The sequence below is a fragment of the Engystomops pustulosus genome, chromosome 1 (genome assembly GCF_040894005.1).
Source record: "Engystomops pustulosus chromosome 1, aEngPut4.maternal, whole genome shotgun sequence".
Lineage (NCBI taxonomy): Eukaryota > Metazoa > Chordata > Amphibia > Anura > Leptodactylidae > Engystomops > Engystomops pustulosus.
The window spans coordinates 58282293-58308990 of NC_092411.1; the positions used below are offsets into that span (position 1 = coordinate 58282293).

General features: G+C 43.4%; 1 protein-coding gene across 1 annotated transcript in view; it reads left to right on the forward strand.

The window, feature by feature from the left end:
* The first annotated feature begins 945 nt into the window (after positions 1 to 945).
* Positions 946 to 26698, forward strand: part of SRFBP1 (serum response factor binding protein 1) — a 61942-nt gene continuing 36189 nt past the window's right edge. The window contains exons 1-3 of the mRNA XM_072141186.1: positions 946 to 1182; positions 19316 to 19404; positions 22213 to 22285. Coding sequence (XP_071997287.1) covers positions 1144 to 1182; positions 19316 to 19404; positions 22213 to 22285 — 201 coding nt within the window. The 5' untranslated portion in view covers positions 946 to 1143. The remainder of the gene's footprint in view (positions 1183 to 19315; positions 19405 to 22212; positions 22286 to 26698) is intronic.

Consider the following 26698-nt stretch of genomic DNA (forward strand, 5'->3'; position numbering starts at 1 on the left):
TGAATAATGCTGCACCTCCCTATCTCTCTTCTCAGTCTATCGCCCTTCCCGTGCTCTTCGATCTGCCAGTGACATTAAGTTAATCTCTACCTTCGACCCTCTCATGCTTGTCTCCAGGACTTCTCCCGAGTTGAACCAATTCTCTGGAATGCCCTTCCCCGGACTCTCAGACTAATACCCACCCTCCAAAGCTTCAAACGTGCTATTAAAACCCATCTCTTTAGGCAAGCCTATAACACTCACTAACTGCATGAAATGTCAACTCTCCCTTTACTAATCCATCCTATCTCCCATCTGTTATACGGCAAACAGCAGATATTTACCAAGCTCCAGGCTTCTCTGCAGTCTTTTTTACCTTGCACCTTGTAAATAAGATGGCGGCTGATGGCTGGTTCAAGCAGCAACATCTTTATTTAGTAAATTATTTATTAAATTATTTTATATTGTTCCCTTATAAAGAATGGCTGGACCATTATACAACCTCTTGTGTCACCCCCTCATCCTCATAGTCTGTAAGCTCTTGTGAGCAGGGTCCTCACTCCTATTGTTGCTGGATATGCTGGATATGTTAAAGAGTTACAAAGTTCTAACCTCCTATAACGACACAGGGCAAATTTTAAAAAATCAGGCCGGGTCCTAAAGCCCTAAAATGGCTTAGAAAGGGTAAGTCGCAAAGAAAATCACATTTACAGCAAAAATATACATAAAAGACTGCGCACTCAATACACACTGCTGATGCATTTATAACGCAGTAACAATTTTTGTCCTTCATCGCCTTCCATAGTTCAGACATGTGCGTTGTGTTTTCATCGCACAGATCCAGGAAGACACGTGTTGCGGGTGTACTGGGCTGGTGCGGTTCCCAATGAACTAGAGGACCTTTGATGACGTCATAATCACGTGATCTGTCACATAGTAGGCTCCTGGCTGTGCCGCTGGGAGAGCTTCATGTATGTAGTCCTGCAGTGATTGTTGGGTAGAAGAGGTGTGTGCTACCGTCCGGAGCCTGACTCCTCCTACCCATGTGACCGATCACATGCTCATGACGTCACCAAAGGTCCTTCACCCGACTAAGTTCCAGCATCTACGGTTTACGAGGAGTTTGGCTACCGTCCGTTGTCACAGTGATAACATCTCAGCAACATGACCGCCAATCCGCCAGTGCTAAACCTGAATAATGAGGTGAGGCCCAACGTATCCAGAGCAGCCTCTAGGGAGCCGGAGCCTATAACAGGCCTGATTTCCAGAATGTCCACCCTTATCACCGGTACTGTACCCACTGCCCCATCTCCTGTGTCACCGGTACTGTACCCACTGGCCCATCTCCTGTGTCACCTGTACTGTACCCACTGGCCCATCTCCTGTGTCACCGGTACTGTACCCACTGCCCCATCTCCTGTGTCACCAGTACTGTACCCACTGGCCCATCTCCTGTGTCACCGGTACTGTACCCACTGCCCCATCTCCTGTGTCACCAGTACTGTACCCACTGGCCCATCTCCTGTGTCACCCGTGCTGTACCCGCTGGCCCATCTCCTGTGTCCCCCGTACTGTACCCACTGGCCCATCTCTTGTGTCACCAGTACTGTACCCACTGGCCCATCTCCTGTGTCACCTGTACTGTACCCACTGGGCCATCTCCTGTGTCACCGGTACTGTACCCGCTGGCCCATCTCCTGTGTCACCCGTGCTGTACCCGCTGACCCATCTCCTGTGTCACCCGTGCTGTACCCGCTGACCCATCTCCTGTGTCACCCGTGCTGTACCCGCTGGCCCATCTCCTGTGTAACCCGTGCTGTACCCACTGGCCCATCTCCTGTGTCACCAGTACTGTACCCACTGCCCCATCTCCTGTGTCACCGGTACTGTACCCACTGGCCCATCTCCTGTGTCACCCGTGCTGTACCCGCTGGCCCATCTCCTGTGTCACCCGTGCTGTACCCGCTGGCCCATCTCCTGTGTCACCAGTACTGTACCCACTGGCCCATCTCCTGTGTCACCTGTACTGTACCCACTGGCCCATCTCCTGTGTCACCTGTACTGTACCCACTGGCCCATCTCCTGTGTCACCTGTACTGTACCCACTGGCCCATCTCCTGTGTCACCTGTACTGTACCCACTGGCCCATCTCCTGTGTCACCGGTACTGTATTTACTGGCCCATCTCCTGTGTCACCCGTGCTGTACCCGCTGGCCCATCTCCTGTGTCACCCGTGCTGTACCCGCTGGCCCATCTCCTGTGTCACCCGTGCTGTACCCGCTGGCCCATCTCCTGTGTCACCTGTGCTGTACCCGCTGGCCCATCTCCTGTGTCACCCGTGCTGTACCCGCTGGCCCATCTCCTGTGTCACCCGTGCTGTACCCGCTGGCCCATCTCCTGTGTCACCCGTGCTGTACCCGCTGGCCCATCTCCTGTGTCACCCGTGCTGTACCCGCTGGCCCATCTCCTGTGTCACCCGTGCTGTACCCGCTGGCCCATCTCCTGTGTCACCCGTGCTGTACCCGCTGGCCCATCTCCTGTGTCACCCGTGCTGTACCCGCTGGCCCATCTCCTGTGTCACCCGTGCTGTACCCGCTGGCCCATCTCCTGTGTCACCCGTGCTGTACCCGCTGGCCCATCTCCTGTGTCACCCGTGCTGTACCCGCTGGCCCATCTCCTGTGTCCCCCGTGCTGTACCCGCTGGCCCATCTCCTGTGTCCCCCGTGCTGTACCCGCTGGCCCATCTCCTGTGTCCCCCGTGCTGTACCCGCTGGCCCATCTCCTGTGTCCCCCGTGCTGTACCCGCTGGCCCATCTCCTGTGTCCCCCGTGCTGTACCCGCTGGCCCATCTCCTGTGTCCCCCGTGCTGTACCCGCTGGCCCATCTCCTGTGTCCCCCGTGCTGTACCCGCTGGCCCATCTCCTGTGTCCCCCGTGCTGTACCCGCTGGCCCATCTCCTGTGTCCCCCGTGCTGTACCCGCTGGCCCATCTCCTGTGTCCCCCGTGCTGTACCCGCTGGCCCATCTCCTGTGTCCCCCGTGCTGTACCCGCTGGCCCATCTCCTGTGTCCCCCGTGCTGTACCCGCTGGCCCATCTCCTGTGTCCCCCGTGCTGTACCCGCTGGCCCATCTCCTGTGTCCCCCGTGCTGTACCCGCTGGCCCATCTCCTGTGTCCCCCGTGCTGTACCCGCTGGCCCATCTCCTGTGTCCCCCGTGCTGTACCCGCTGGCCCATCTCCTGTGTCCCCCGTGCTGTACCCGCTGGCCCATCTCCTGTGTCCCCCGTGCTGTACCCGCTGGCCCATCTCCTGTGTCCCCCGTGCTGTACCCGCTGGCCCATCTCCTGTGTCCCCCGTGCTGTACCCGCTGGCCCATCTCCTGTGTCCCCCGTGCTGTACCCGCTGGCCCATCTCCTGTGTCACCCGTACTGTACCCCCTGCCCATCTCCTGTGTCACCCGTACTGTACCCACTGACCCATCTCCTGTGTCACCCGTACTGTACCCACTGGCCCATCTCCTGTGTCACCCGTACTGTACCCGCTGGCCCATCTCCTGTGTCCCCCGTACTGTGCCCGCTGGCCCATCTCCTGTGTCCCTCGTACTGTGCCCGCTGGCCCAGTCCTCCTATTGTGTCACCCGTACTGTGCCCGCTGGCCCAGTCCTCCTATTGTGTCACCCGTACTGTGCCCGCTGGCCCAGTCCTCCTATTGTGTCACCCGTACTGTTCCCTCTTCTTCTGTGTCACCCATACTGTGCCCACTTTCCCCTACCTCCTGTGTCACCCGTACTGTACTCATTACCCCCCTTCTCCTGTGTCACCCATACTGAGCCCACTACCCCCTTCTCCTGTGTTGCCTGTACTGTGTCCATTGTCGTCCTCCTCCTCCTGTGTCACCTGTACTGTACCTGCTGTTGTCGTCCTCCTCCTCTTGTGCCACCCCTACCGTACCCGCTTGTTGTCCTCCTCATGATGTGTTAACCGTATCCACTGTCCTCTGCCTTCTGCTCCTGTGTCACCGATTCTCACTAAACACCCCCCCCTCCCCCTTTGTCACTAGTATTGTACAACTCTGCAGCTTGTCTCTTAGCTGTATGAAGATACCTGTTAGAGACATGGTCTCTTGTAACCAGGGGACTGTCTGCTCCAGTAAGAAGGGGAGCAAAGGCAAGGTGCTGGTAATGGTAAATTCCATAATTGGGGGAACAGACAGGGCAATCTGTTACAAAGTGACAACCCAGACGGTGTGTTTGTGGGTTGCTCGGATTTAACATGTTGCGTATCGAGTCCACCTATTGCTGGGAGGTGCTGGTGAGGATCCAGCAGTCATGGTCCTTTATAGAGACAAAAATTGATTCTGTAAAAAAAAAAAAAAGAAGAAAAGATAAAGGCAACAAAAATATAAACAAGAGAAGTATTGCCAAGTAAAGTAAAATAATCCAAATTACGGTAGTTTACAATTATATAAATTGTGAGAAACTTAAAATGAAGAGTGTGGAGTCGTGGTGGAGGGAGATGAGGAAAGGGCCAATCTATTGGAAGTCGCCTTCTCAACTGTCTTTACCAGGAAAATTTCCCGGATGGAAGACATGATGAGGAATGATGTTAATTCTCTTTAGAATGTCAACAGTTTAACCTAGGAAGAGGTACGGCGCTGTCTCACAACCACTAAGACACAAATCTGTGTATTTGTGTAAATAATTGGCTCAGTGATAGAAAACAGAGGGTCATCATTTACCCCTTAAGGACGCAGCCATTTTTAGCTTAAGGCTCAATCTGATTTCTTTTGGATTCTGACTTGCGTCGTTTTGTACGGTTACAACTTTTGAACACTGTTTCTTATCTGAACGATTCTGAGATTGTTGGCTGATAAGTTTTGTAATGTATTTTTTGAAAAATTTGCCATTTTCAAAATCATTGCGTTTTCAGGCAGATAAATTTCCCCCCTAAATCAATTGCTGAATAGCATTTTTCATTTGTCTACTTTACATTTTCATAATTTTTTAAATGTCTGGATAATTTATTTTGATGTCACGCGGCTTACAAATCGAATATCGATTTTCCGGGTTTTCAGAAATGACTATTTTGGGGATAAATGCAGTTTTGAATGAAATTTTACATATTTAGCATCAAAACCCCCTTATAACCAACCCATTTTCAAATCTGCACCCCTCAAGCTATCAGAAACAGCTTTTACGAAGATTGTTAACCCCTTGAGATCTTCATAGTATTTGAATCAAAATGGAGGTAAAATTTAGAATGGTCAAATTGTGCCAGTTATACGTTCATTTAGCTTTTTCCAGTGTAACCATTTTGGGGTTGGTATCACCTATTGTTGAAAATTTAGGAACTTTTTTTTTTTTTGAGGGCAGGAGTAGAAAAGCATCAATTCTGTACTGGATTTTTTTTTTTTTTTTTTTTTGGTGTTCACCGTATAGCCCAATAATCATGTTATCTTTATTCTATGGGTCGATACGATTACGGGGAGACCAGACATTAATCTTTTTTCTTACGTTTTACTAAATTTGTCGAATAAAACCCTAATGTGGGGAAACACATTTTTGTATTGCCGTCTTCCAAGTGGCATAACATTGTAACTTTTTTGGCTATGGAGCTGGTTGATGGCTTGTTTTTTTGCAGGACGTGTTGTATTTGCACCAGTATCATTTTGGAGTACATATGTTTTTTTGATCATGTTTTTTTAAATGTTTTATTGCATTTTTTGTGGGATTGAATAGGTAAAAAGCCATAATTTTTGGAGGGTTTATAATTTTTTTTTTTTTTTTTTTTTTACGGCATTCATCGTGCGGACTAAAATAATTCTTTACTGTTATTCTACGGGTTGTTACGGATGCGGTGATACTATATATATGTGGGGTTTGTGTTATGATTTAGACTTTTTTTTGCGTTATATGTCTCTTTATATGTTTTGGGGCATTTTTATTGATTTTTCTTTAGTTTGTACTGAAATATATATATATTTTTTTTTTTACTTTTTCACTTTTTCCAGCATGGGACATGAACAAGCAATAATCTGATTGCTTGTTCATGATAATACTATGCAATACTAATGTATTGCAGGGTATTAGCAGTGTCAGCCTATGCACGTGCATAGGCTGGCACTGTGCCAGTAAGATGACGCCATCTTACCGGCAGTTCTTGCAGGCAACACTGGGGTCCAGATCGGCGCCTCCTGAAAACTGTTTGGGGGGTGCGATTGTGGGGGAAAGACCCCCCAGAGGCATGTTAGATGCCATGGTCGCGATGCATTTAACGGGGTAAGCCGCTATATGTTACAGCCGGCACCCCGTGTTTTCCGATGTTGGTTCGGCTCAGATCTTGAGTTGAATCGGCTCTGCATCGGATATAGAGGACGCTGAGCGCTAAGTCACTGCACTCAGTATCCGATATATCGGACACCGAGCAGGAAGGGGTTAATGGCACATTCTCAGATTGGGTTGACATTACCAGTGGAGAGCCAGAGGGGGCACTATTAGGACAGCTTCTTTTTAATATGTTTATGGTCACATGGAGGGATACCACTCTGTACACAGGAAAAAGATAGAACTTTCCCCTCGTTGCGGCCTGTACGCAATGAATTTCAGTGGACAGGGGAGGGGTCACCTGCTCCTCCTCTCCATGGCGCCAAATGCATGCTTTCCTGGCTATGGCCTGGCGTGCATACATTTGTGTGAATGCAGCCTTATTGTCGCATCAGAAATTTCAATCTACAGCTATGGGTGACGGCGGCCCCCAGACCAGTCTGGGGCTGATGCTGCAGAATTTTTTTTTTTAATTTATTTTCTGGGGTTTGTAAACATAACTCCATTTTTTTTTTCTTTCTTTTTTTAAATTTTTTTTATTTACAATTTTTTTTTTACAGGGGCACATTTAGGAAGGAACACCTAATATATGTGTTCCTTGCTTTACTTAAATATAGATCAGGAGCCCATTGGATCACTGTCATCGGTGATCTGTATACAGAGACATGTAGAGATGATTTACCCCCCCGCATGCCTCTCACTGTATACAGGGGTTGCTGTGACAGGGAACTGATAATAATGAGCCCCCTGTCGCAGTACATTATCAGGATGTCACATAGACTGCTCAATCCTTTTAATGCTTCTGTGCACGATCGCACACTGAGATTGGAAGGGGCACAGCCCAAGCAACAGGTATCCCGGCCCAACCCTCCTCCCCGACCCCCTCGCTCGGCTCCTCCATCTCTCACCTATCTCTCGATGCCCCCTGGTATAGACTCGGACAGTCAGCAGGAAGTCCCCCGTAACCTGCTTATAGTCACTTAGTGCGGCGATCCTGCAAAGGATATTTTCCTCTTTTGCAGGATCGCAGCCTGCGCAGTCACCATACTTATACGCTTGGTGATTTTTTTGGGAGAGTAAATCGCCCACGAAATGTGGCTATGATGCGTGTAGAGGCGTTATTGCGAGCTCTGGGTGGATGGTAAACTTAATTTTAGTGACCAGAGTCAGGCGGCTGCTGCTAAAGCAAATACAATCATGGAATGTATCAAGAGAGGAATAGATTCTCATGATCCCAACATAGTTCTGCCCTTATACAAATCCCTGGTCAGACCACACATGGAATATTGTGTACAGTTTTGGGCACCAGTGTATAAAAAGGATATAGTAGAGCTGGAACGGGTGCAGAGGAGAGCAACCAGGATTATTAGGGGAATGGGGGGATTAGAATACAATGATGGGTTACTAAACTTGGGGTTACTCAGTTTAGAAAAAAGACGACTGAGGGGAGACCTCATTACAATGTACAAATACCTGAACGGACAGTACAAGGATCTCTCCAAAGATCTTTTTATACCTCGGCCTGTGACCAGGACAAGGGGGCATCCTCTACGCCTAGAGGAGAGGCGATTCTACCAACATAGACAAAGACATAGACATAGACATAGGTTCTTTACTGTAAGAGCAGTGAGACTATGGAACTCTCTGCCGCAGGAGGTTGTTATGGTGGACTCTATGTACATGTTCAAGAGAGGCCTGGATGCCTTTCTGGAGAGAAAAAATATCATGGATTATGGGGATAAAACATTTGTTTAATTCTTAAAGGTTGGACTTGATGGACTTGCGTCTTTTTTCAGCCTTATATACTATGATACTATGTCTGCTTATTCAACGCTGTGCTTCACCTAAGCCTCATTTCATTGACACTTCCTTCTTGTGCCTTTATGGCTTGAGAGTTCATGTCTGCACTGTCTAAATCTCACTCTAACAGCTTCACGGTTCATAAGTAAAAATATTTGCAGATAGGATAGTATGTACGATCTACTCTGCACATCCTGCTCTATAATATGCTGTCTGAAGATAGGACATTATGTACGATCTGCGCAGCTCCTCCTGTTCTATAATGTACTGCCTGCAGATAGGACCACAGTTACAATTTGCTTATTGGAGGTAAAATTATAAAATAGATGTGAAGGGGGTCATTATATGAGCATTTATAGTAACCTGCATTAATAAGTATATACTCTAGATGGCAGCACACTATCATCATATGTGTCTAATGTTACGATCTACTGTCTGGTCTTGAGGTCCCCAAGTCCTTACTGATTCAGTTCTTATAATCTTTTCCTCATTTTACCAGTAATGTTAATACAGAAGCTTATTCTATCTCTTCATAGTACAGTGAAACCTCTCCAGAAAACCAACTCCCCATTTGTTTTCAGTGCCCATTTTTTTCATTATACTCAGAAAGCTCCCCCCTATGATCAGATCACCCCTTCTAACAGACAATTTTTCTGGGCAAAATAGGCAGTCTGCTCAAAGAGCATTCACTGTATTTATTTATTTTTTTTGTTTGCTATTTTTACAATACAACATCTATGCCATTCAATTCACTGATCATGTTTATTGTGGAAAACATTGGGGGAGAGTTACTATGCCTTCTCCACCAGTTTTGGGAGTTTTTTTGCCACACACACTAGGGGCAGGCAGTGGTGAGAATGCCCCAAACCACCACATGTACTATAATCTCCACCAGAAAACCAGCAGAGACCATAGCTGGAGTCTCCACTCCATTGTCTGAAGGATCGGATACTTCTGTTGTTAGGATGTGTAACTTGAGGATGATGCAGACAGTGCACGGTTAGTGTGTTCTCTCGGGTAGTCTGTTTTTGTAAACAGTTTCATGTTACATTTTTTTTATGGCACATGGGATTATTTACTCGGAGTATTTAATATATAATATATATTGAAACATCAATATACCCCATCAAAATGAGGCCACAGAACCAAATATATATACAAATATATATCTCCACTGTTGAAGTTACAGTCAGTTACGAGTTCAATTTTCATCTACAGCCCTGACTCTGACTTTAACTATGGCCATCCGTCTATCTAGGTGCCACAGTACAGACGATCTAGCTGGTTTGAATGTGCTCACCTCCAGGCTGCCAGCTGAAGTCAGCATGGAGGAGCAGGAGGAGGGAGGTGACGCATGCAATGACTACAACCAGCTACATGTACAAGAGGGGCTTCTATTAGGAAAGTGCCATTGCTAGACATGAGAAATTGGGCCATAAGAAATTTACTGTGGAATTCAGGGTTTGGAGAGTTATTTAAGTAATATGAAGATAAGCCCTGACCCATTTTTCGAAGCAAAAAATAAAGTTCTCCTGTATTTGGAGAAAGCTTTGTATATGTACCAATTATGGCATTTTTGCATACACCGGGACATTATGAAAAATATTTTTACTTTATTATTACTGGATAAAAATCTGTTAATGCGACAAAAGGAATGGATCAAATTAGTTTTCCAGTTTTCCCTCTTAAAATCCTGACACCATCTGGAATGAATGAACTGATTTCCTATACATGCTCTTTATAAATCCCATCGTTCTGTACATCTTTTCTTCACATCTCATGCCAAGTATATCTTAGAACTCTTAGGCCTCGTGCCCACAAATGTTGTTGTTTCTTATTGGACATGTGCTAGCTGTTGTTTCAATGGCTAACAAACGTCCACATTACAGGTGGTTACGTACAAGATAGGGTCCGGAGGTTTGTTCTTAAGTTGAATTTGTATGCAAGTCGAAACTATATATTTTGTAATTGAAGTTCTAGCTCCTTTTTTTATTTGCCCCAGTGACAATTGGAGTTTCACATTTTTTTTGCTGTAATGGGACCAAGGATTATCAATAAAGCTTCATTACAGACACCTTACAGCTGATCATTGCAGCCTGGGACTATAGTAAAGCATTCAGAGAGCTTCACCAGAGGTCACAGTGGGCAGAGAGGTCTGTCTGTAAGTAAGGTGTCCTTAAGTAGGGGACTGTCTGTACTTTCTATTGGCTCATCCCATCACCAGTGCATGCACCGCTCCATGGGCAGTCATTATTTGTCATTAGCAGCGTGAGCGTAGTGCAAGCTCCCGTCAAGCTCCTGGTAAATAAAGACTAGAAGTCACATAAAGACCGGAAACAGTGTTACTCCCCTTGTACACTCACTAGATTTCTGATCACAATAAGAGGGGGTGCTGCTGGGGGTTGCACATTATGACTAGGTTACAATATCAGGGGCAGCTGGGAGGCAAAATAAAATGTGGGGACAGAATTTAAGGGGAAGCTGACAGAGGCACATTGTGAGGGAGAGGAAGGGGCCACAATGTGAGGTGGAGATGGGGGCAATAAAGAGGAAAGTAAGGGGGTCGGACGAAAGACCATGGCTTGGGCCATAAACAATTCTGTGGGAAGCCTCGCCCGACACATCTTTTAGCCCACTGGGAGGTGTATCACTGTATTCTCCTTCAAAATCTAAGAAATCGTAAATATACAACTAGGAGGCAGTATTGTGTTCCTCTATATAATGTATAATGCTTAATAGCGTTGATAGGAGTTTGTGCCCCCTCCCAGTGGATAGAGAGATATCATCAGGAAGTGAGAGATACAGAGTTGCATGTAATTCTGAGCAGGTCACAATGAGATAACATGAGCTTACTGACTAGAGGAATCCCAGGAATCTTCAGCTGGAATGTATTAACTTGGTAATGTAAAAAAATAATCGTATGGGGCTTTTCTTTGACTGTTTGGTCAAAATGTAAAGGTAGCTAGAGTGATGCCTTCCACAGTAAGAGTTGGCTATATATTATGGCACAAGCAAATATATTGAAAAAAAAGTCCAATACAGCTCACCCCTGGAGGTGCTCGTAGCTGTCGGAGGGATGTATATATGGCCGCAAGTTTGGTGCCGTATAGAAGTCCCCAGTAGACAGCAGTGGCTGCATGGAGCAAAACTGTGTGGCACGTGTACCGCTCCGTACACGGGGAAAAGATAGGACATATCCCTGCCCACCACCTGAATGTGCACACAGATGGAGATACAGGCAGGCAAAGCAGGGCTCTCACTGTCCTACTAGGTGTCCTGCCAGGATTTACTCAGCTTTTTACATTCCAGGACTCGAGCTTCTCCCCCTCCATCACATCTTGCTCTTAGATATGGAAGCACAATGATCTGACGAGAATGAATGTATATACTATATAGGGCTCAGGAAGGGGATGGTATATTTGCTACTCATGAGCAGTGAATAGAATTTGGAAATGTTATGGACTGCTAGATCTGAACTCAGTCTTCACCATGGCCTGCAGATTGGGATAAATGCCGCTGTTGCTTTGTGTGTGTACACAGGAGAGCTTCCAGCAGCTGTTTCAGGGCTGCCACATCATCACTTCTGTGATACCACAGACAAATTCAGAAACAGAATGAAAGCCCTCCCTGCTCAACAATGCGAAACTCCATGGAAAAGTCTGTAGCAAGCCTGGTAATAGATGTGGTGTGATAAAGTGTACTGCACTCAGTAACCTCTTCTAGGCTGGTGGGCAGCCGTGTAATGTCATACATTGGTTTATGGGCTGCTTTCTACTTCCTACCTACCTATAGGTTGTGCCGAGTTTCTCTGCAAAACTTTATTGATAAAGTTTTAAATTTCTGTAAAATGAAATGAATGGAATACACTAAGCCAAATTAAACATGCAGGTTGATAAATTTCTGCCAAAGACTTTGTGGTTTATTTATCAAACCGTTTACAACAAAAATGTCTGCACAAAACTGTCTAAAATGCCTGGAACCAAATTTATCAAGTGTTTTTGATGGTATTCAGACACTTTTATGGCTTTTACAACAAAAAGTTCAAATACATGCAAATGCACCAAAGGTTTGGCACAGCTTACAGGTGATAACTAGGCCAACTCATAGGAGGTGCAAAGCTAGGCTAGACAGCCTCTTATACTGCGCCAGATCTATCATTCAGCAATGGACATGTTAATTGCTCTGGCGCACTTCCATTCTGTCTCGTCTAATTTTGTGCCGTTTTAAGTTATTGATTTCATGAGGAAATAACCCAGGGTCTGCTGGCTCTGGAACAGACGCAGGGCAGATGGCTGTTTTTGGTAAAATAATGATTAAACCTAGTTGATGATCCTTTTTTCCCCTCAGTTATTAAGTCATACCAGAGGTTTTTGTCTCTATAGAAATCAAAGTTCAGCATGTGACAAAGGCCGGCTTCACACAAATGTGCTTGGTCTATGGAAAAGCAGCTCCATCATAGTTAAATATGTTGCAAAAAGTTCCTGCCCAGTGGCCCAGCAGCCAACAAATACTTCAACATTTATTACGGTTCATGCTGCTCTTTCGCTATCAGGTAGGGACTCCTTGCATTTTAATGGAAATCAACCACTTAAAAAAAACAAAAAAAACCCCTAGAAATACTCATCTCCGTCGCTAGTCTTGACACGTCTATGATCATCTAGAAAACAAAGTTATAATTGGCAAGATATCCGGCGCTCTGGGCCGCTAATTTTGCATGCCCTCGCACACTCACTAAAGCTGACTTGAAGGGAACCTGTCATCAGATACTGGCCTAATAAACCACTACTAGTATGTTGTCATGCAGCTAAACACCTTCTTTCAAGGTCCTGTATAGTGGCATCATCCAGAAAATCGGCTTTGTAGTTAATGTGAATTACCGTATATACTCGAGTATAAGCCGACCCGAGTATAAGCCGAGGCCCCTAATTTTACCACAAAATACTGGGAAAACCTATTGACTCGAGTATAATCCGAGGTTGGGAAATGCATTGGTCACAGCCTCCCCAGTATATAGCCTGCCAGACCCTGCCCCAGTGTATATAGCCTGCCAGACCCTGCCCCAGTGTATATAGCCTGCCAGACCCTGCCCCAGTGTATATGGCCTGCCAGACCCTGCCCCAGTGTATATAGCCTGCCGCCGCTGCCGGAAAGATCGCACAGAAGATATACAGGGGTCACGGGAAAGTTGAGTTTAGATATATTTATTTTTTTGACTCGAGTATAAGCCGAGTTTGGGTTTTTCAGCACATTTTTTGTGCTGAAAAACTAGGCTTATACTCGAGTATATAAGGTAGTTGTAAGGTCAAGGAGGCGGAGAATTTAGCACTGAACTGAAGCTCTCATTGCCTAGAACGCCCCCTTCACTGTGATTAATAGTCCTGCATCTAGAAACCTCACTAAGCGGATCTCCTCAAGTCTGGTGCATTATATCAATCACATGGGATGATGTGGGCAGAGCTTAACGTCAATGTTAAACTCTCCACCTCTTTGACTTTTTACCAGTTTACATCTCACTTCAAAGTTGATTTTGTGGATGAAGGAAACATGATGGGAGGTGTAAAGCTTCTTGACAACATACTGGTATTGGCTTACTAGGTCCATTTCTGATGACAGGTTCCCTTTAAGATTCTTTGTGCTCCTGCAAGCAACATACTCCCCTTCATTTTTTTCTTTTCTTTTATACCAGGCACAGCGCTATACATTTTTTAGTGGTTGTGCTTGGCATTGCAGCACCCACCAAATGATCTGCCATCAGTGGTAAAAAAATAAAGTTGTACATTCCTCTACTAATATCACTGGTAGCATTATTTTAACTAGTTGTATGTTGACACGTGTCAATTGTATGTAGTGGAATTCAGAGAGAGTTGGCCATGTTAAAGGAGCACTGTTTAGCAGCAGTTCTATTGGTGCTGGGGTACAGCGGTTCAGTTTTGGTTGTAGCAGTGTTGGTATACTTGTGACGCTGTATCTATGGCCTGTAGGTGAGAAGAATTTTTGGATGGCTGTCACATCACATTGTTACAGCGTACTGTTTGTTCTCCGTCTCGCATTACATTCGCATTGCATGTCTTCCAGCTCATTTATATGTTACAGATGGAATAACCGTATGAAAGGTTTGTTCTTTAGCACGCACCATTGATGTGGGGAACACACCTCAGTCTTTACTGCTTGTTTTCTGCTTCTACGTGGTCACTACTTGTTTTAACCTTTTATAGCATCTTATAAAATAAGCCGTTGGAATAATTAGAGCGACGCCATGAACTTTTGCTCTTACCTTCACATACATTTTTTTTGGTTTTGATTGGAATTTTAGAATTTTAGAAGACGACAACATATCAAATAAAAACTTTGTCCTGAGGTCTTAGCTTCTTGTATTTCAGCCCTCAGTCCCAGAGAAACCATTTTTGAATTCTTTGATAATCTGTCAAAAACTCTGAGCCCTAGAACCTCTAGTTTTGACCTAGAAGTAATAGTTCTACTAAAAGTGACTGTTCAGTGCTACAATAATAATAAAGAGTTGGCAAACTCTGTATCTCTCATCGGGTTAATCCTCGAAAGCTTCATTCACATTCCATCTCAGTTTTTTTGGCTGGATATAATGTCCAACCACAATAATCTGTTTTGTAATCGTGGATGGTTTTGGCAAATCAATCCCATGTGAAAGAGACACCATAATATTAGGTTTATTTTTCTAGTTTCTAATGTATTACTGTCCCATTATGTGACTTCATAACGTAAGACGGGAAAACGCTATGGTCTTTAAGGCAGTATTCAGTCTGTCTGATTCTAATTCATACTTAATAAAGCTGCGTCACTGACTAAATCCCCTTTGTACCCTGATGCAAAGTCGGGTCTTTTTCCTAAAAAAAAGAGATGGTTTAAAAATATGCCAATGAGCTGCAAGTTCACTGGTGGGTATGTTATTGCCTGTACAGCAGGAGCCTGAGGGAACGCAACTGAGTCCCACCCCCCAAGCACTTACAGCTCATTAGCATGTTTTTAAAGCTTTTTTTTTTTTTTTTTTTTTTAAAGAAAAGGGAACCATAAAAAAAAATATTACAAGACAAGATCTTGAATCAAAGCGCAGAGTGGATTTAGTTGGTGACACTGCTTTATCCGGTATCAGTGATACGGTAGATTTCTTTTAATCCTTACCTAACCATTTCTGACTATACGTTTTTATCTTTTGCGTGTCCCCTTCCAAAAGCCAGAACTTTCTTTATTATGAGGGCTTGTTTTCCGCACATTTAATATAGCATGCAATGTACTGGGAAGCTGGGTAAAAATTCCAAATGTATTGAAATTAATCAAAATAACTAATAACCTTTTCATACTTTGGTGTACTGGGTTGTGAATATTGAGTGAGACCAGCTGACATTTTCATCAACACCAAAATTGCTCACAAGCGATATCAGTTCTCATCCGAGATTGATCACTAGGTATAAGGAACTCAGCCCAAAAATATTTTAGCAAAGCTATAATGAAGGCACCAGCACCAAACAGAGTGCTACCACTACCTGGTTTCTGGGGTGCACCCAATGCTGCAATGAAATAATCAAAATATTTCTTGACCAAATGCAAATAGATTTTTTCCAAAACCCTTCAAATAAGCTGGAATAAGGAGTCGTGTGATCTAGAAGCCTTGTTGTCTCCTGCCTAAAAGTCTGCACATGTTTTGGTCACAGAAACCATATTGTGCTGTCTCTATCGTATGGCTTGATATGACGAATAGTAATGACTTCTGCCAATTTTTTTTTTTTCTTTCATAAATCTCTTAAAGCATCTGTTATCTGTGTTCCTTATTCCAAGCCTAGATAAATAAATCCAGTTCTCTGACCAAGTAATTTGTTTTAAGCTTCACTAAGATTTCCTGTTTGTTCAGTTGTGGGAATATAAGACAGTGCCAGTATGCTAATGTTTCTATGTCGTCCAGTTTTATGATGAAACACATTTTATTTGCACTAAAGGGCATTGAACAATACCTGTGTATTTTGCAATATTGAATTGTTGAAGGTATTGTACAAATGTATGTACAATGTATGTTAAAGGCCTTCCCATTTAATAATGGACTGGGCCTCCCTTGGCCTTCAGAACCACAGCATGCTGTTGTTAGTTCACCTACAGTAGGTGTAAAACATATTAGAGAAGCAATCCTATTCTTTCCAAGTTGCTGAAGAGGTGTAGAGCAGCCGATTTAAACTCGTTCCAGAGATGAGCTAAAGGATTAAGATCAGGGGACTTTGCCTTTTTTTTTTTTACAAAGTCATCTTTTTTGTTCCTGTCCCTGTGTTACAGGAAAAGTAGACTGACTTTCTTGAAGTATTAAAAGTCCAGCTGCCATGAAAGATTTGACTTCTATGTTGTTGCTACTCCCCAAAAGTTAATTCAAAGTTGTGCAAAAAAACGATCCCCACATCATTACTTAACTTCCTCAAGTCTGAACTGTTGTCGTCTCAGAGGAAGGGATCATCAGTTCACATGGTTTGAACCAAATTCTGCCCCTCGGAGCACGGAGCGGACCTAATTTTGATTAGTCTAACAAGACATTTTTCTCCTGTTACATCTACACTCTTTTGCCAAATGACAAGAACTACAAGTTTAGCTGTTTTCAAGCAACAGCCACATCTTGTGTGAATTCACATTAAAAAGTTATCTATGGGAGACTTGCTATAGCTAGAGAAGTGGGGAGTAGGTTGTATAGAGGCACAGTTGAACAGAGCTGAAGCTGCTCTACTTCTGTTTTCTGCAAAATGTGACATATCATCACTTCTCCAAGTAATATGTTGGACCTTGAAACTATTTTTAACTATTTTAGTAGCACTGCTGCCCCACTTGAGATTGGGCAAAAGAACGGTCCTGACCAATAACATGGCGTAAACCGTATCTCCTCCTCAGCGCGACTTCTGTCTTCTGTTGCTTGTCCCTTTCAATAGTAACTTCAGTGTATAATACAGCTTGCCACCTGGTAGCTTATGAAGCTCAACGTTAACGTTTGCTAGAACTTTCTACTTCCAGATCCATTTTTATGAGTGACAGCATCTGGAAGGTCTCACTGGCTGTCATGTCATTCCAAATACATGTTGCGAATGGGTAACAAAGTGGCTTTACAGGCTCAAGTCTTGTCCGATTATGCTGTCATTCCCTACTGGAGAGTGCAACTCCTATTCCTAAAAATCAACAAGTCATCTGGTGAGGATTTCCAGCGGTTTCCACTCTAGATGCAGTTGTATGCCATAAGGCCACCATGATTCTGCTGTTATCGAAATGGTCTTTATTTATTAACCTTTAAAGTATTTTGCATAAATGATAAAAAAAAAGTATTTTGACCACACATAACTGCTGTCAGAGACAGAGAATGCTCGTGAATAATTCTAGCCCTATAGCAATAATTAGCATTAATCCTTTGACCACCTATTTATTAAAAATAATGCTCTATAAATTCTTATTCAAATACAATTTTTTAAGTAATATTATATAACTTACTGTAGCTATGGCGTTGCCTGGGATAGTAAATAACTTCTCTTCTCTAACAAAATAGAATGGGTTAACAAAAAATATTTTATATGGATCTATAGACTGTCTCAGACTGGCACTGGCCGTCCCTTTTTTATAAACTTTTTTGACCTTCTCTGTCTCTGGCAGACTTTTTCGGTGACTGTCTGTCTTCCCAAATGTCACCTTCTTTATGGGGAGATTTAACAGAAGTGTCTGAGAGCAGAACTGCTCTAGTTGCCCATGGCAACCAATCAGAGGTCAAGTTTCATTTTCCCACAGCTATTTATAAAATAACAGCTAATCTCTGATTGGTTTCCATGGGCAACTGGAACAGTTTTTATGAGACATTGCTGATAAATCTCCCCAGTTCTCTGTATCTCTATCTATCTTACCTCACACATAAGTGTCTTCTACTCATTGCCTATAGTAACCAATCACCGCTCAAAACTCATATTAATGACCTGTGGCAGAACAGCAACCAATCACGGCTCATCTTCCAAGTCCCACATCAGCAGCCAATGGCTGTATAGGGTGGTTAATAAGTGGATTTTGGAAAGCCAGGGTGAAAATTTCAGCTCAAAACTGAGTCTATGACGTTCCCTGAGTCACAGAGAACAGCGGTGCAAAATTTGGTGATTGTAAATGCGACAGTACAGATTCCTTGAGCGGACACAAACACTCACTCTCACATTTATATATTATATGTCTTTGTGTTAGAGTTTTCTACATGGTGGTTTCCATTGAACAAACTTCTTTATGCAGGCAGTTCCTGACTGGTCACAGCCAATTCATTGAATTATAAATAAATTCAACTTCAGAACAAACCTACAGAACCTATGCTGTTAGTGGGGACTGTCTGTACTCTACTTGCTACACTTTATACCTCGCATCTTCTGTCCGCTTTCACACCGCTCCATAGTCATCACTAGCTGACAGAAATCTGGCTGTTCTACCAATCCTGGTCCATAGCAAAGGTGGAACGTTTTATGGAAAGTGACAATATGTACTGGGGACGTCTTCCAGAACCTTGGCATAAAAGTTTTATTGTGGGAATTGCAAGCAGCTTTGCTTTCTGTAAGACCTTTTTATCCCTGCGTGCGCAGAGTCCGGTTTCATTTGTGACGACTCTTGCGTGTGAAGTTGGATTTTTCCCTGGAGAAAAATAGGAGCGGTCCTTGACAAAAGTGTATTCTCACTATATTAAACATTTTATTGTTTGCTATTCATCGCCGCACTGGAGGGTGTATGTATATACGGTATATAGATGGTTATACGGCGATAAATCTCTCCAGGCTAACCGAGCAATATTCAGAAATAAGGATGGTATTTTGGGAGAACCTGTCAGGGAATTTATTCTAGAAGAAAAAAAAACCCACCAATGGTATATCAGTTTCACTTGCCTGCTCAGTTCCTTTCTACTAAATCTCCGATTTACAAAATCTGGTTTGTTAAATTATATCTTTTTTTTTTTTTTTGGGTGGGTGGGGAACGTTGTAGAGGGTGTTGACCATTTATAACCTGCGTATCATTTTCATATATTACTAAACTGTTCTGGTAGTAATGGAGCTGTGTGTGGGCATACATTTTTTTTGTCCAATACCATCCATTGTTTTTGCAGCTTGTAAGTTCTTTTGATTTCTTCTGATTTGCTTTTAACAACTGTTTTTAGACTTGCTGCCGCTTACTCATGACTTATGTCTGGAATTCCTTTATTCCCACAGGTGGTGAAGATGCGGGCAGACGTGAAGAAAGTGAAAGCTTTAACCATTCGCAAATTAATCCGGCACATACAAATGTTGAAAAACAGAAAGTTAGTCATTTTATATCCTATTCATTTGTTTTGCTTATTCTTTGGAAACCTGGTTAAACATATTTATTATTATTAATATGCCATTACGGGGTTAAACGCAGTGAAAAACCGTTATCATATTTTGATCGGGCATTTTCGGACGCGGCGATACCTAATGTGTTTATGATTTTTACTGTTTATTTATATTTATATCAGTTCTAGGGAAAGGGGGTGATTTGAATTTTTAGTTTTTTTTATTATAATTTTTTTATTTTTTTTTTACTATTTTTCAGACTCCCTAGAGTACTTTAATCCTAGGGTGTTTGTACGATCCTATCATATACTGCCATACTACAGTATGGCAGTATATGGGAATTTTACTACTCATACATTACAATGTGCTGATAGCACATTGTAATGAATGGGTTAACCCGAAGTAGCTTCGGGTCTTCGTGAGACCCGAAGCTACCATTGCAACGGATCGCCGCCATCACGGGGAGCGACGATCCACGGAAAGATGGCGGCGACCGCGCGCCACCGTCTTTTTTAAGCCGCTGGCACCTTTGCCGGCGGCGATCAGCAGTAAAACAAAGACTTACCGGCTATGGAGAGGGCTCGGTCCTCGAGCCCTCTCCATGTACCGGGACCCGACATGTGATGTACTATTACGTCACATGTCGGGAAGGGGTTAAATAATCACAAAAAATGATATGCCAGCAGGGGAGTGGAGTGACCTTGCAACTGTTTTTGTGATTATTTGAAAACATCGCAAATCATAAATCTGGCTTTGCACGGTGTCGATCTAGCAGTGGTTCTATGTCAGCCACTTTTTCTGAGTGGCGGGAAAAGGCCCTTGGGATTTTTTTTGCCACTTTTTTATACTCCAAAAAGTCACCGATAAATCTCCACGTGTGTGTTCCTTTTCCTACATTTTTTTTTTTTCTAAAAATTTTCCACATGTGAACCATATATACATTTTTAGACAAATTTGTTGTTGTACAAGCCCTTAAAAACTGTGTGAATAATACCTTAATGTGCAGTTCTTGTTGTTTTGGGCTAGTACACACTTGCTTCAGGGCTTTCCCTTACACTCTCCGCTTTAGCACATAGAACCGAAAACAAAATATTGAAACTGTTAACCTTCCGTTTCCTGTAGAATTCAATATACAGAAGAATTACTTTCCATTATGCTTGTGCTCAATTTTTTTCCTGTTATTAACGGAAACCTACCATTAAAATCTATCATGATAACAGAGGGACACTTACTCATAGATCCAGGCACTGTGACTATGGTAATCTTATATTTGTTATATATGGCCCTTTTCCTTCTAAATTTTTTTAGAATGAAGAGTTCCTGGGGCTACCAGAGCCCCTTCCCTGCTGTAGCATCACAGGTTGTTAGACATTCTCCCCATCTCCCCTGCTCTCTCAGCACACCCCCTCCCTCTGCCAGCTGTAATCGCGAACAATGAGAGGGGGAAGTGCTCCAGTGTAGCTCTTTTTAGTCTGTTGCATCTAGTAAAAGCCTTTCTGAGGAATAAGATTGGTGCACCACATGCCCTTTTTGAAATAGTAACACCCGTGACTCTTCCTGGTGAAAGTCTGCAAATGTATGTACTATCCTTATGACCTGTTCTCCTTTAAATATAGATTCACTTGAAGTAGAGGACAGGTGGAGGTGTGACTGCACAGTTTTTACGCTGTCTGTTACTACGGAGACACATATTATTCTGAGGAGCTGTAGATACAGAACACCTGCAGCAAAGTTACCTTATATACTCGAGTATAAGCCTAGTTTTTCAACACAAAATTGAAAAACTAGTCAAAACTCACCTTTCTGACATCATCTGACATCATAGGTCCTCTTCTGTCTGAGACAGAAAAGGACCTATGGGGGACGTCGGAAAGATGAGTACAGTGTTATTTTTTTTCCTGCTACAGGGGCTGGGCAGGCTGTATGCTACAGGGGCTGGGCAGGCTGTATGCTACAGGGGCTGGGCAGGCTGTATGCTACAGGGGCTGGGCAGGCTGTATGCTACAGGGGCTGGGCAGGCTGTATGCTACAGGGGCTGGGCAGGCTGTATGCTACAGGGGCTGGGCAGGCTGTATGCTACAGGGGCTGGGCAGGCTGTATGCTACAGGGGCTGGGCAGGCTGTATGCTACAGGGGCTGGGCAGGCTGTATGCTACAGGGGCTGGGCAGGCTGTATGCTACAGGGGCTGGGCAGGCTGTATGCTACAGGGGCTGGGCAGGCTGTATGCTACAGGGGCTGGGCAGGCTGTATGCTACAGGGGCTGGGCAGGCTGTATGCTACAGGGGCTGGGCAGGCTGTATGCTACAGGGGCTGGGCAGGCTGTATGCTACAGGGGCTGGGCAGGCTGTATGCTACAGGGGCTGGGCAGGCTATATACTGGGAGGCTGTAACCAATGCATTTCCCACCCTCAGCTTATACTCGAGTCAATAGGTTTTCCCAGTTTTTTGTGTTGAAATTGGGGGTTTCGGCTTATACTCGGGTTGGCTTATACTCAAGTATATACGGTACTTTGTTTCTTTTATGGGCATTGAAAGAATGAAGACAAAATCTTAAATGTGGACAGAAAACAGCCATTAAGGATAGTGAGTTCACATAATGAACACCCAGTCCAAGTCACTCCATGTTTGTGATGACGGCTAGAACGGTATGATACTGCCAAGACGACAACGACGGTACATCACCATCTGCTCTCTTACAGCACGTTTGATTAACATACGATGTGTATGAGATTATACATGCTATTCATTCATTAAATCGTCATTTATCCTGTTTGTTCTTTGTTTTTTTTTATCAGGGGAACAGAAGAACAAGTTCTCCAGAATAAAAGAAGAGGAGAAAGAATCTATGATGAAATTCAGTGTATCAGGGTAAAACATGTCTCCATTGCTCCATAGATCCCTTCTTCCATATGCAGGCTGTGACACCACTCGTGGCTCACGCTTACAAATTATCTGGAACATTTGAGCTATTTTAATCCAACATTTTTCCATGTTTTTGTTATATTTCTTCTCTGATCTTGGCTTATTTTGGCACACATGCCGGCCAGGCTAAATGTACATTTGTTTAGAAACGCATGCACTTTTTAACGGCTGGAGTATTTGCTGTAAGTCTTCAGGAAAAGGAGGAAAGTTCCAGTGTTGGTAGACTTGTGGATAGCTGAAGTGTATGCTGACATCATGCTCCGGCTATAGCCAGTTCTTTAAACATTTTTAGAGGATGCTGTCATTATCCACTTTGTGCCCAGAGCTCAGGAAAATCTGGACAGTTTGGAATAGAAGTGCATTGAGTCTGAAGATAAGGGGCTTATTACAGCTGGTAGTATACCCTTATATTCTACTGCATTTATGAGTTATAAAGGAACTTTTATGTTCTGGTCATGGATTGATTAAATCAATATACAGTGCTAGACAGTAAAGAAATTATTACTAAAAGCAACCAGGAATATACCCGGCCTGGTTTAGTGTTCAGCTTTTCCTTCTTGATTCTCGTCTTGTAAAAATCCTTCAGAGAACAAAGGGTCTTGGCCATGAAGACAACGTACTGCTACTTCATAGGGTTGAAGGGTTAGACAGCAATGCATCTCCATATACCCACTGCGCCATTCAGCTTGGAGTTTTATAGCCTTCCGCAAATCTACAACTTCTACTGGTGCAGAAGTGTAAGTTGTCTTCATGAGCAAGCCTCTTTAGATAGAAATTCCCTTCATGGGCATTAAAGAGGTTGGCTTACTTATACAAACACAAAACAGGGTCGCCCGTTATATACTTACACTTTTAAAGTTTGCCGAGAGCCAAGAGTCATGCCCCTTATGACCCATTCACAGCAGGACTTGGATCCCTCTGTTTTCCAACAGATGGAGGCCGGCTGTGCAGTCATTACTTTATGCACCCCCTTTCATAACCACTGCAATATCAGTGGTTGGAGGAGAGTTTGAATGTATCATGCAAGAAGTCCAGCTCCCGGTAGCTCAAGTACATAGCTCAAAAAATAAACATGGTGGAGTGGGTTGAAGCCAATAAAACATAAAAATTATCAATGAAAATCCAAATTAATATCCCATGGAGGTTTAGATTTGGAGTGATACTTAAAATCAAGAGTGTAAAGCCAAATTTCAGGCTGATCCAACTTCCATGGCAAGACAATAAAATAAGGCCGTCATGCACTTGATGAAATATACAAATTACTTATTTGTCACCTGAGTGCCTCCTGGTTCCGGGCGCTGATCATTTATCCACGTCCCATTATTATTTGTTTAGGCAGGCCCACTCTGTGAGCAAACAATAATAAATAAATTATCAGCCCCCGGAACCAGGAGACGCTCAGGTGATGTAAATCTGAGCGCATCCGGCTCATTTGAATAATTCTGGTTTTTTTTTTACAAGGATTTATTAAAAACATTGTAAGAAAGACAGACAAATCAATAGTTACGTTATAGGAGTTTACCTTAATATAATTTAGGTTTAGGGGTGCAGTAGTACCCACAGCATGACTTTATGAAGAGTATCTTTAGAAAGTGATGGCTGAATTTTAAAGGGGTGGCCACCAGTGCAAAGTTTTAGACCCTGTATGAGACGCCCATATCATACTTGCCCTGGTAAAGATTCTGTGTAGTTGACTTGATGTCCCATGTCTTGCTACCTTTTGGTTGAAGGTGGGGGCCATGCAGTAATTACTGTATGCATGCCCCCTCTGTTATAACTACTCCCATGTCAGCAGTAAGAGACATGTTTGGATGTGGAAGTTCCTAATAAGGAAGTGGTTATCATGGAGGTGGTATGCATACACTCTGGGCCAGCACCCCAATATAACCATGGGGGGCTACCTGAGTGAAGTTGGCCCCCCCACCTTGTTCAAATCAAACAAAATTGGTGTCAAACGTTTGTGCTACGTTTGTGCTGGTTTGTGCAGCAGAAATTTTTGTTTGTGCCGCTATCGTTTTCGAGATTTTAATGAAAGTTTCCAGAGGTCATCAGAGGTCAACCAGCCCCCCCACATTGCCCAAATCAAACAAAACTGGTGCCAAACAATTCTGCTACGTTTGTGCTGGTTTGTGCTGCGCAAATTTTTGTTTGTGCTGCTTTTGTTTTGAATATATGAACAAAAAATGAAAGTTCAAAAGTTCAAGCAGCCCCCCCACATTAACGGAATCAAACAAAACTGGTGTCAAAAGTTAGTGCTACATTTGTGCTGGTTTGTGCTGCAAAAATTTTTGTTTGTGCTGCTATAATTTTTAAGGTATGTTCAGGTGTTTGAGGTGTTTAGGATGAACTGGTAAAAAACAAACTTGGTGACACTTCCCTGGTTTGATCACCAGGGGGAGCTAGCAAACACATTGTACTTTGGAAGAAATGAACTCTGATGACCTCTGTAAAAAAGTATGAATATATTAAAAATGATAGCGGCACAAACGGAAATTTTTGCTGCACAAACCAGCACAAACGTAGCACTAACGTTTGACACCAGTTTTGTTTGATTCGGTTAATGTGGGGGGGCTGGCTGAACTTTTGAACTTTCATTTTTTGTTCATATATTCAAAACAAAAGCAGCACAAACAAAAATTTGAGCAGCACAAACCAGCACAAACGTAGCAGAATTGTTCGGTCCCAGTTTTGTTTGATTTGGGCAACGTGGGGGGGCTGGTTGACCTCTGATGACCTCTGGAAACTTTCATTAAAATCTTAAAAACGATAGCGGCACAAACGCAAATTTCTGCTGCACAAACCAGCACAAACATAGCACAAACATTTGACACCAATTTTGTTTGATTTGAACAAGGTGGGGGGGCCAACTTCACTCAGGTTGGGGGGCTGCATATAAAAAAACAATGAGGGGGATGGTAGTATAATAATCTAGGATAAATTTTACTGCAAAGGGGCCCACTGTTGCCCAGGGGCCTACTGAAATCTGCAGCCGGCCCTGCCCACAGTTATGACTGCATAGCCCATTCCATCCACGGAAATCAACAGGAAGTTCCGGTGACTACACAAAAACATTACGAGGAAGTTAATGGTAATAATGTTGATGACCCAGGGAGAAATGGACAGAAGCAATACTCACGTCACCATTCCACTGCTGTTCTGATACTTGCAGGAACCCTGTTGTTCTTTGTGTCCTTGTACCATCTTGACACAGGAAATGCCCATTTAGCCATTGACTGCCCATAGCGCCTACCTGCCAGGCTGACTGTGCATTTTTTTCCCAATACAAAGTAGATTTCTTTCCAGTGCCAAAGCAGGATTGGAATCGGAGTGGCGGAGGATTGGCGTCTATTTAAAGAGCATAACTGTAGAATTCCCTCTAAGGGTGATGCCACATGTCACGTTTTTGGACTGTTTTAAAGCATGCGTTTTCAGTCCGTTTAAAAATGCATGCTTTAAAACGGTCCAATACCGTGACGCGTGGCATCGCCCTTTTCTGTGCTGAGAAAGCAGGGAGTGACGCTGCAAGGCTCTGCAATAGTATTTACACCACAAGTTTGGCAGAAGTTGTTTTTACATCCCATGAAGGTTGTCTGATCCTTGATTTGATGGGAGTCCCTTCTCTAAATTTATAGATTACAATTGTAGCTCAAACTGAACACCTGAGAGGGATTGGGCACACACATAATGAGATTGTGTGGTATCATTATAAAATTGTAGGATTGTCATTTTAGTATTTAGGATTAAATATTAAGTCCTTGTAAGTAGATCAGTTGAGTAAAAGTAACACTTTAAACTGTGGCCTATGTTATTGTTTTGGATTAGCTTTGGGATAGTTTGACCATTGGGTTTGGGCCAGAAGAACATTTTGTTTACTGAAAGCTATCCATGGAGCAGATTACACAATTGTGGTTTGGCAGGCCCGGTGGTCTGTGAGCATTTTTCTTTTCCAAATGTGCATTCATTACGGCTGAAGAATTGTAAGTGCGAGCAGTAAAGTAAGACTTGTCAGCGCATATTTTTATCTAAATACTGAATCAATTATTTCATCTCCATATTAAGAGTAAAATCATTCCAGGTTTTAGGTTAATTCACAGCAGAAGCTCCTTCAGCTTGGAAACAAAAATATTACTATGCTCCCAAATTTTATTCCTTGTTTATATATGTGTATTTGTCTCTGTGTATGTGTGTGTGTGTGTAGGGGGGGGGGGGTTAGTATGTTATCAAATAAAAGTTGCAGCAGAACTGTTAATTCAAGGCTGCTACTATTGTGGGGATGTTCCTCATTCTGAATAAAAGAGAGCAAACCGCTCTACAGGATGAAGAACCACTTCAAGAAGCACTTGCAGAGCTGTAGACTTG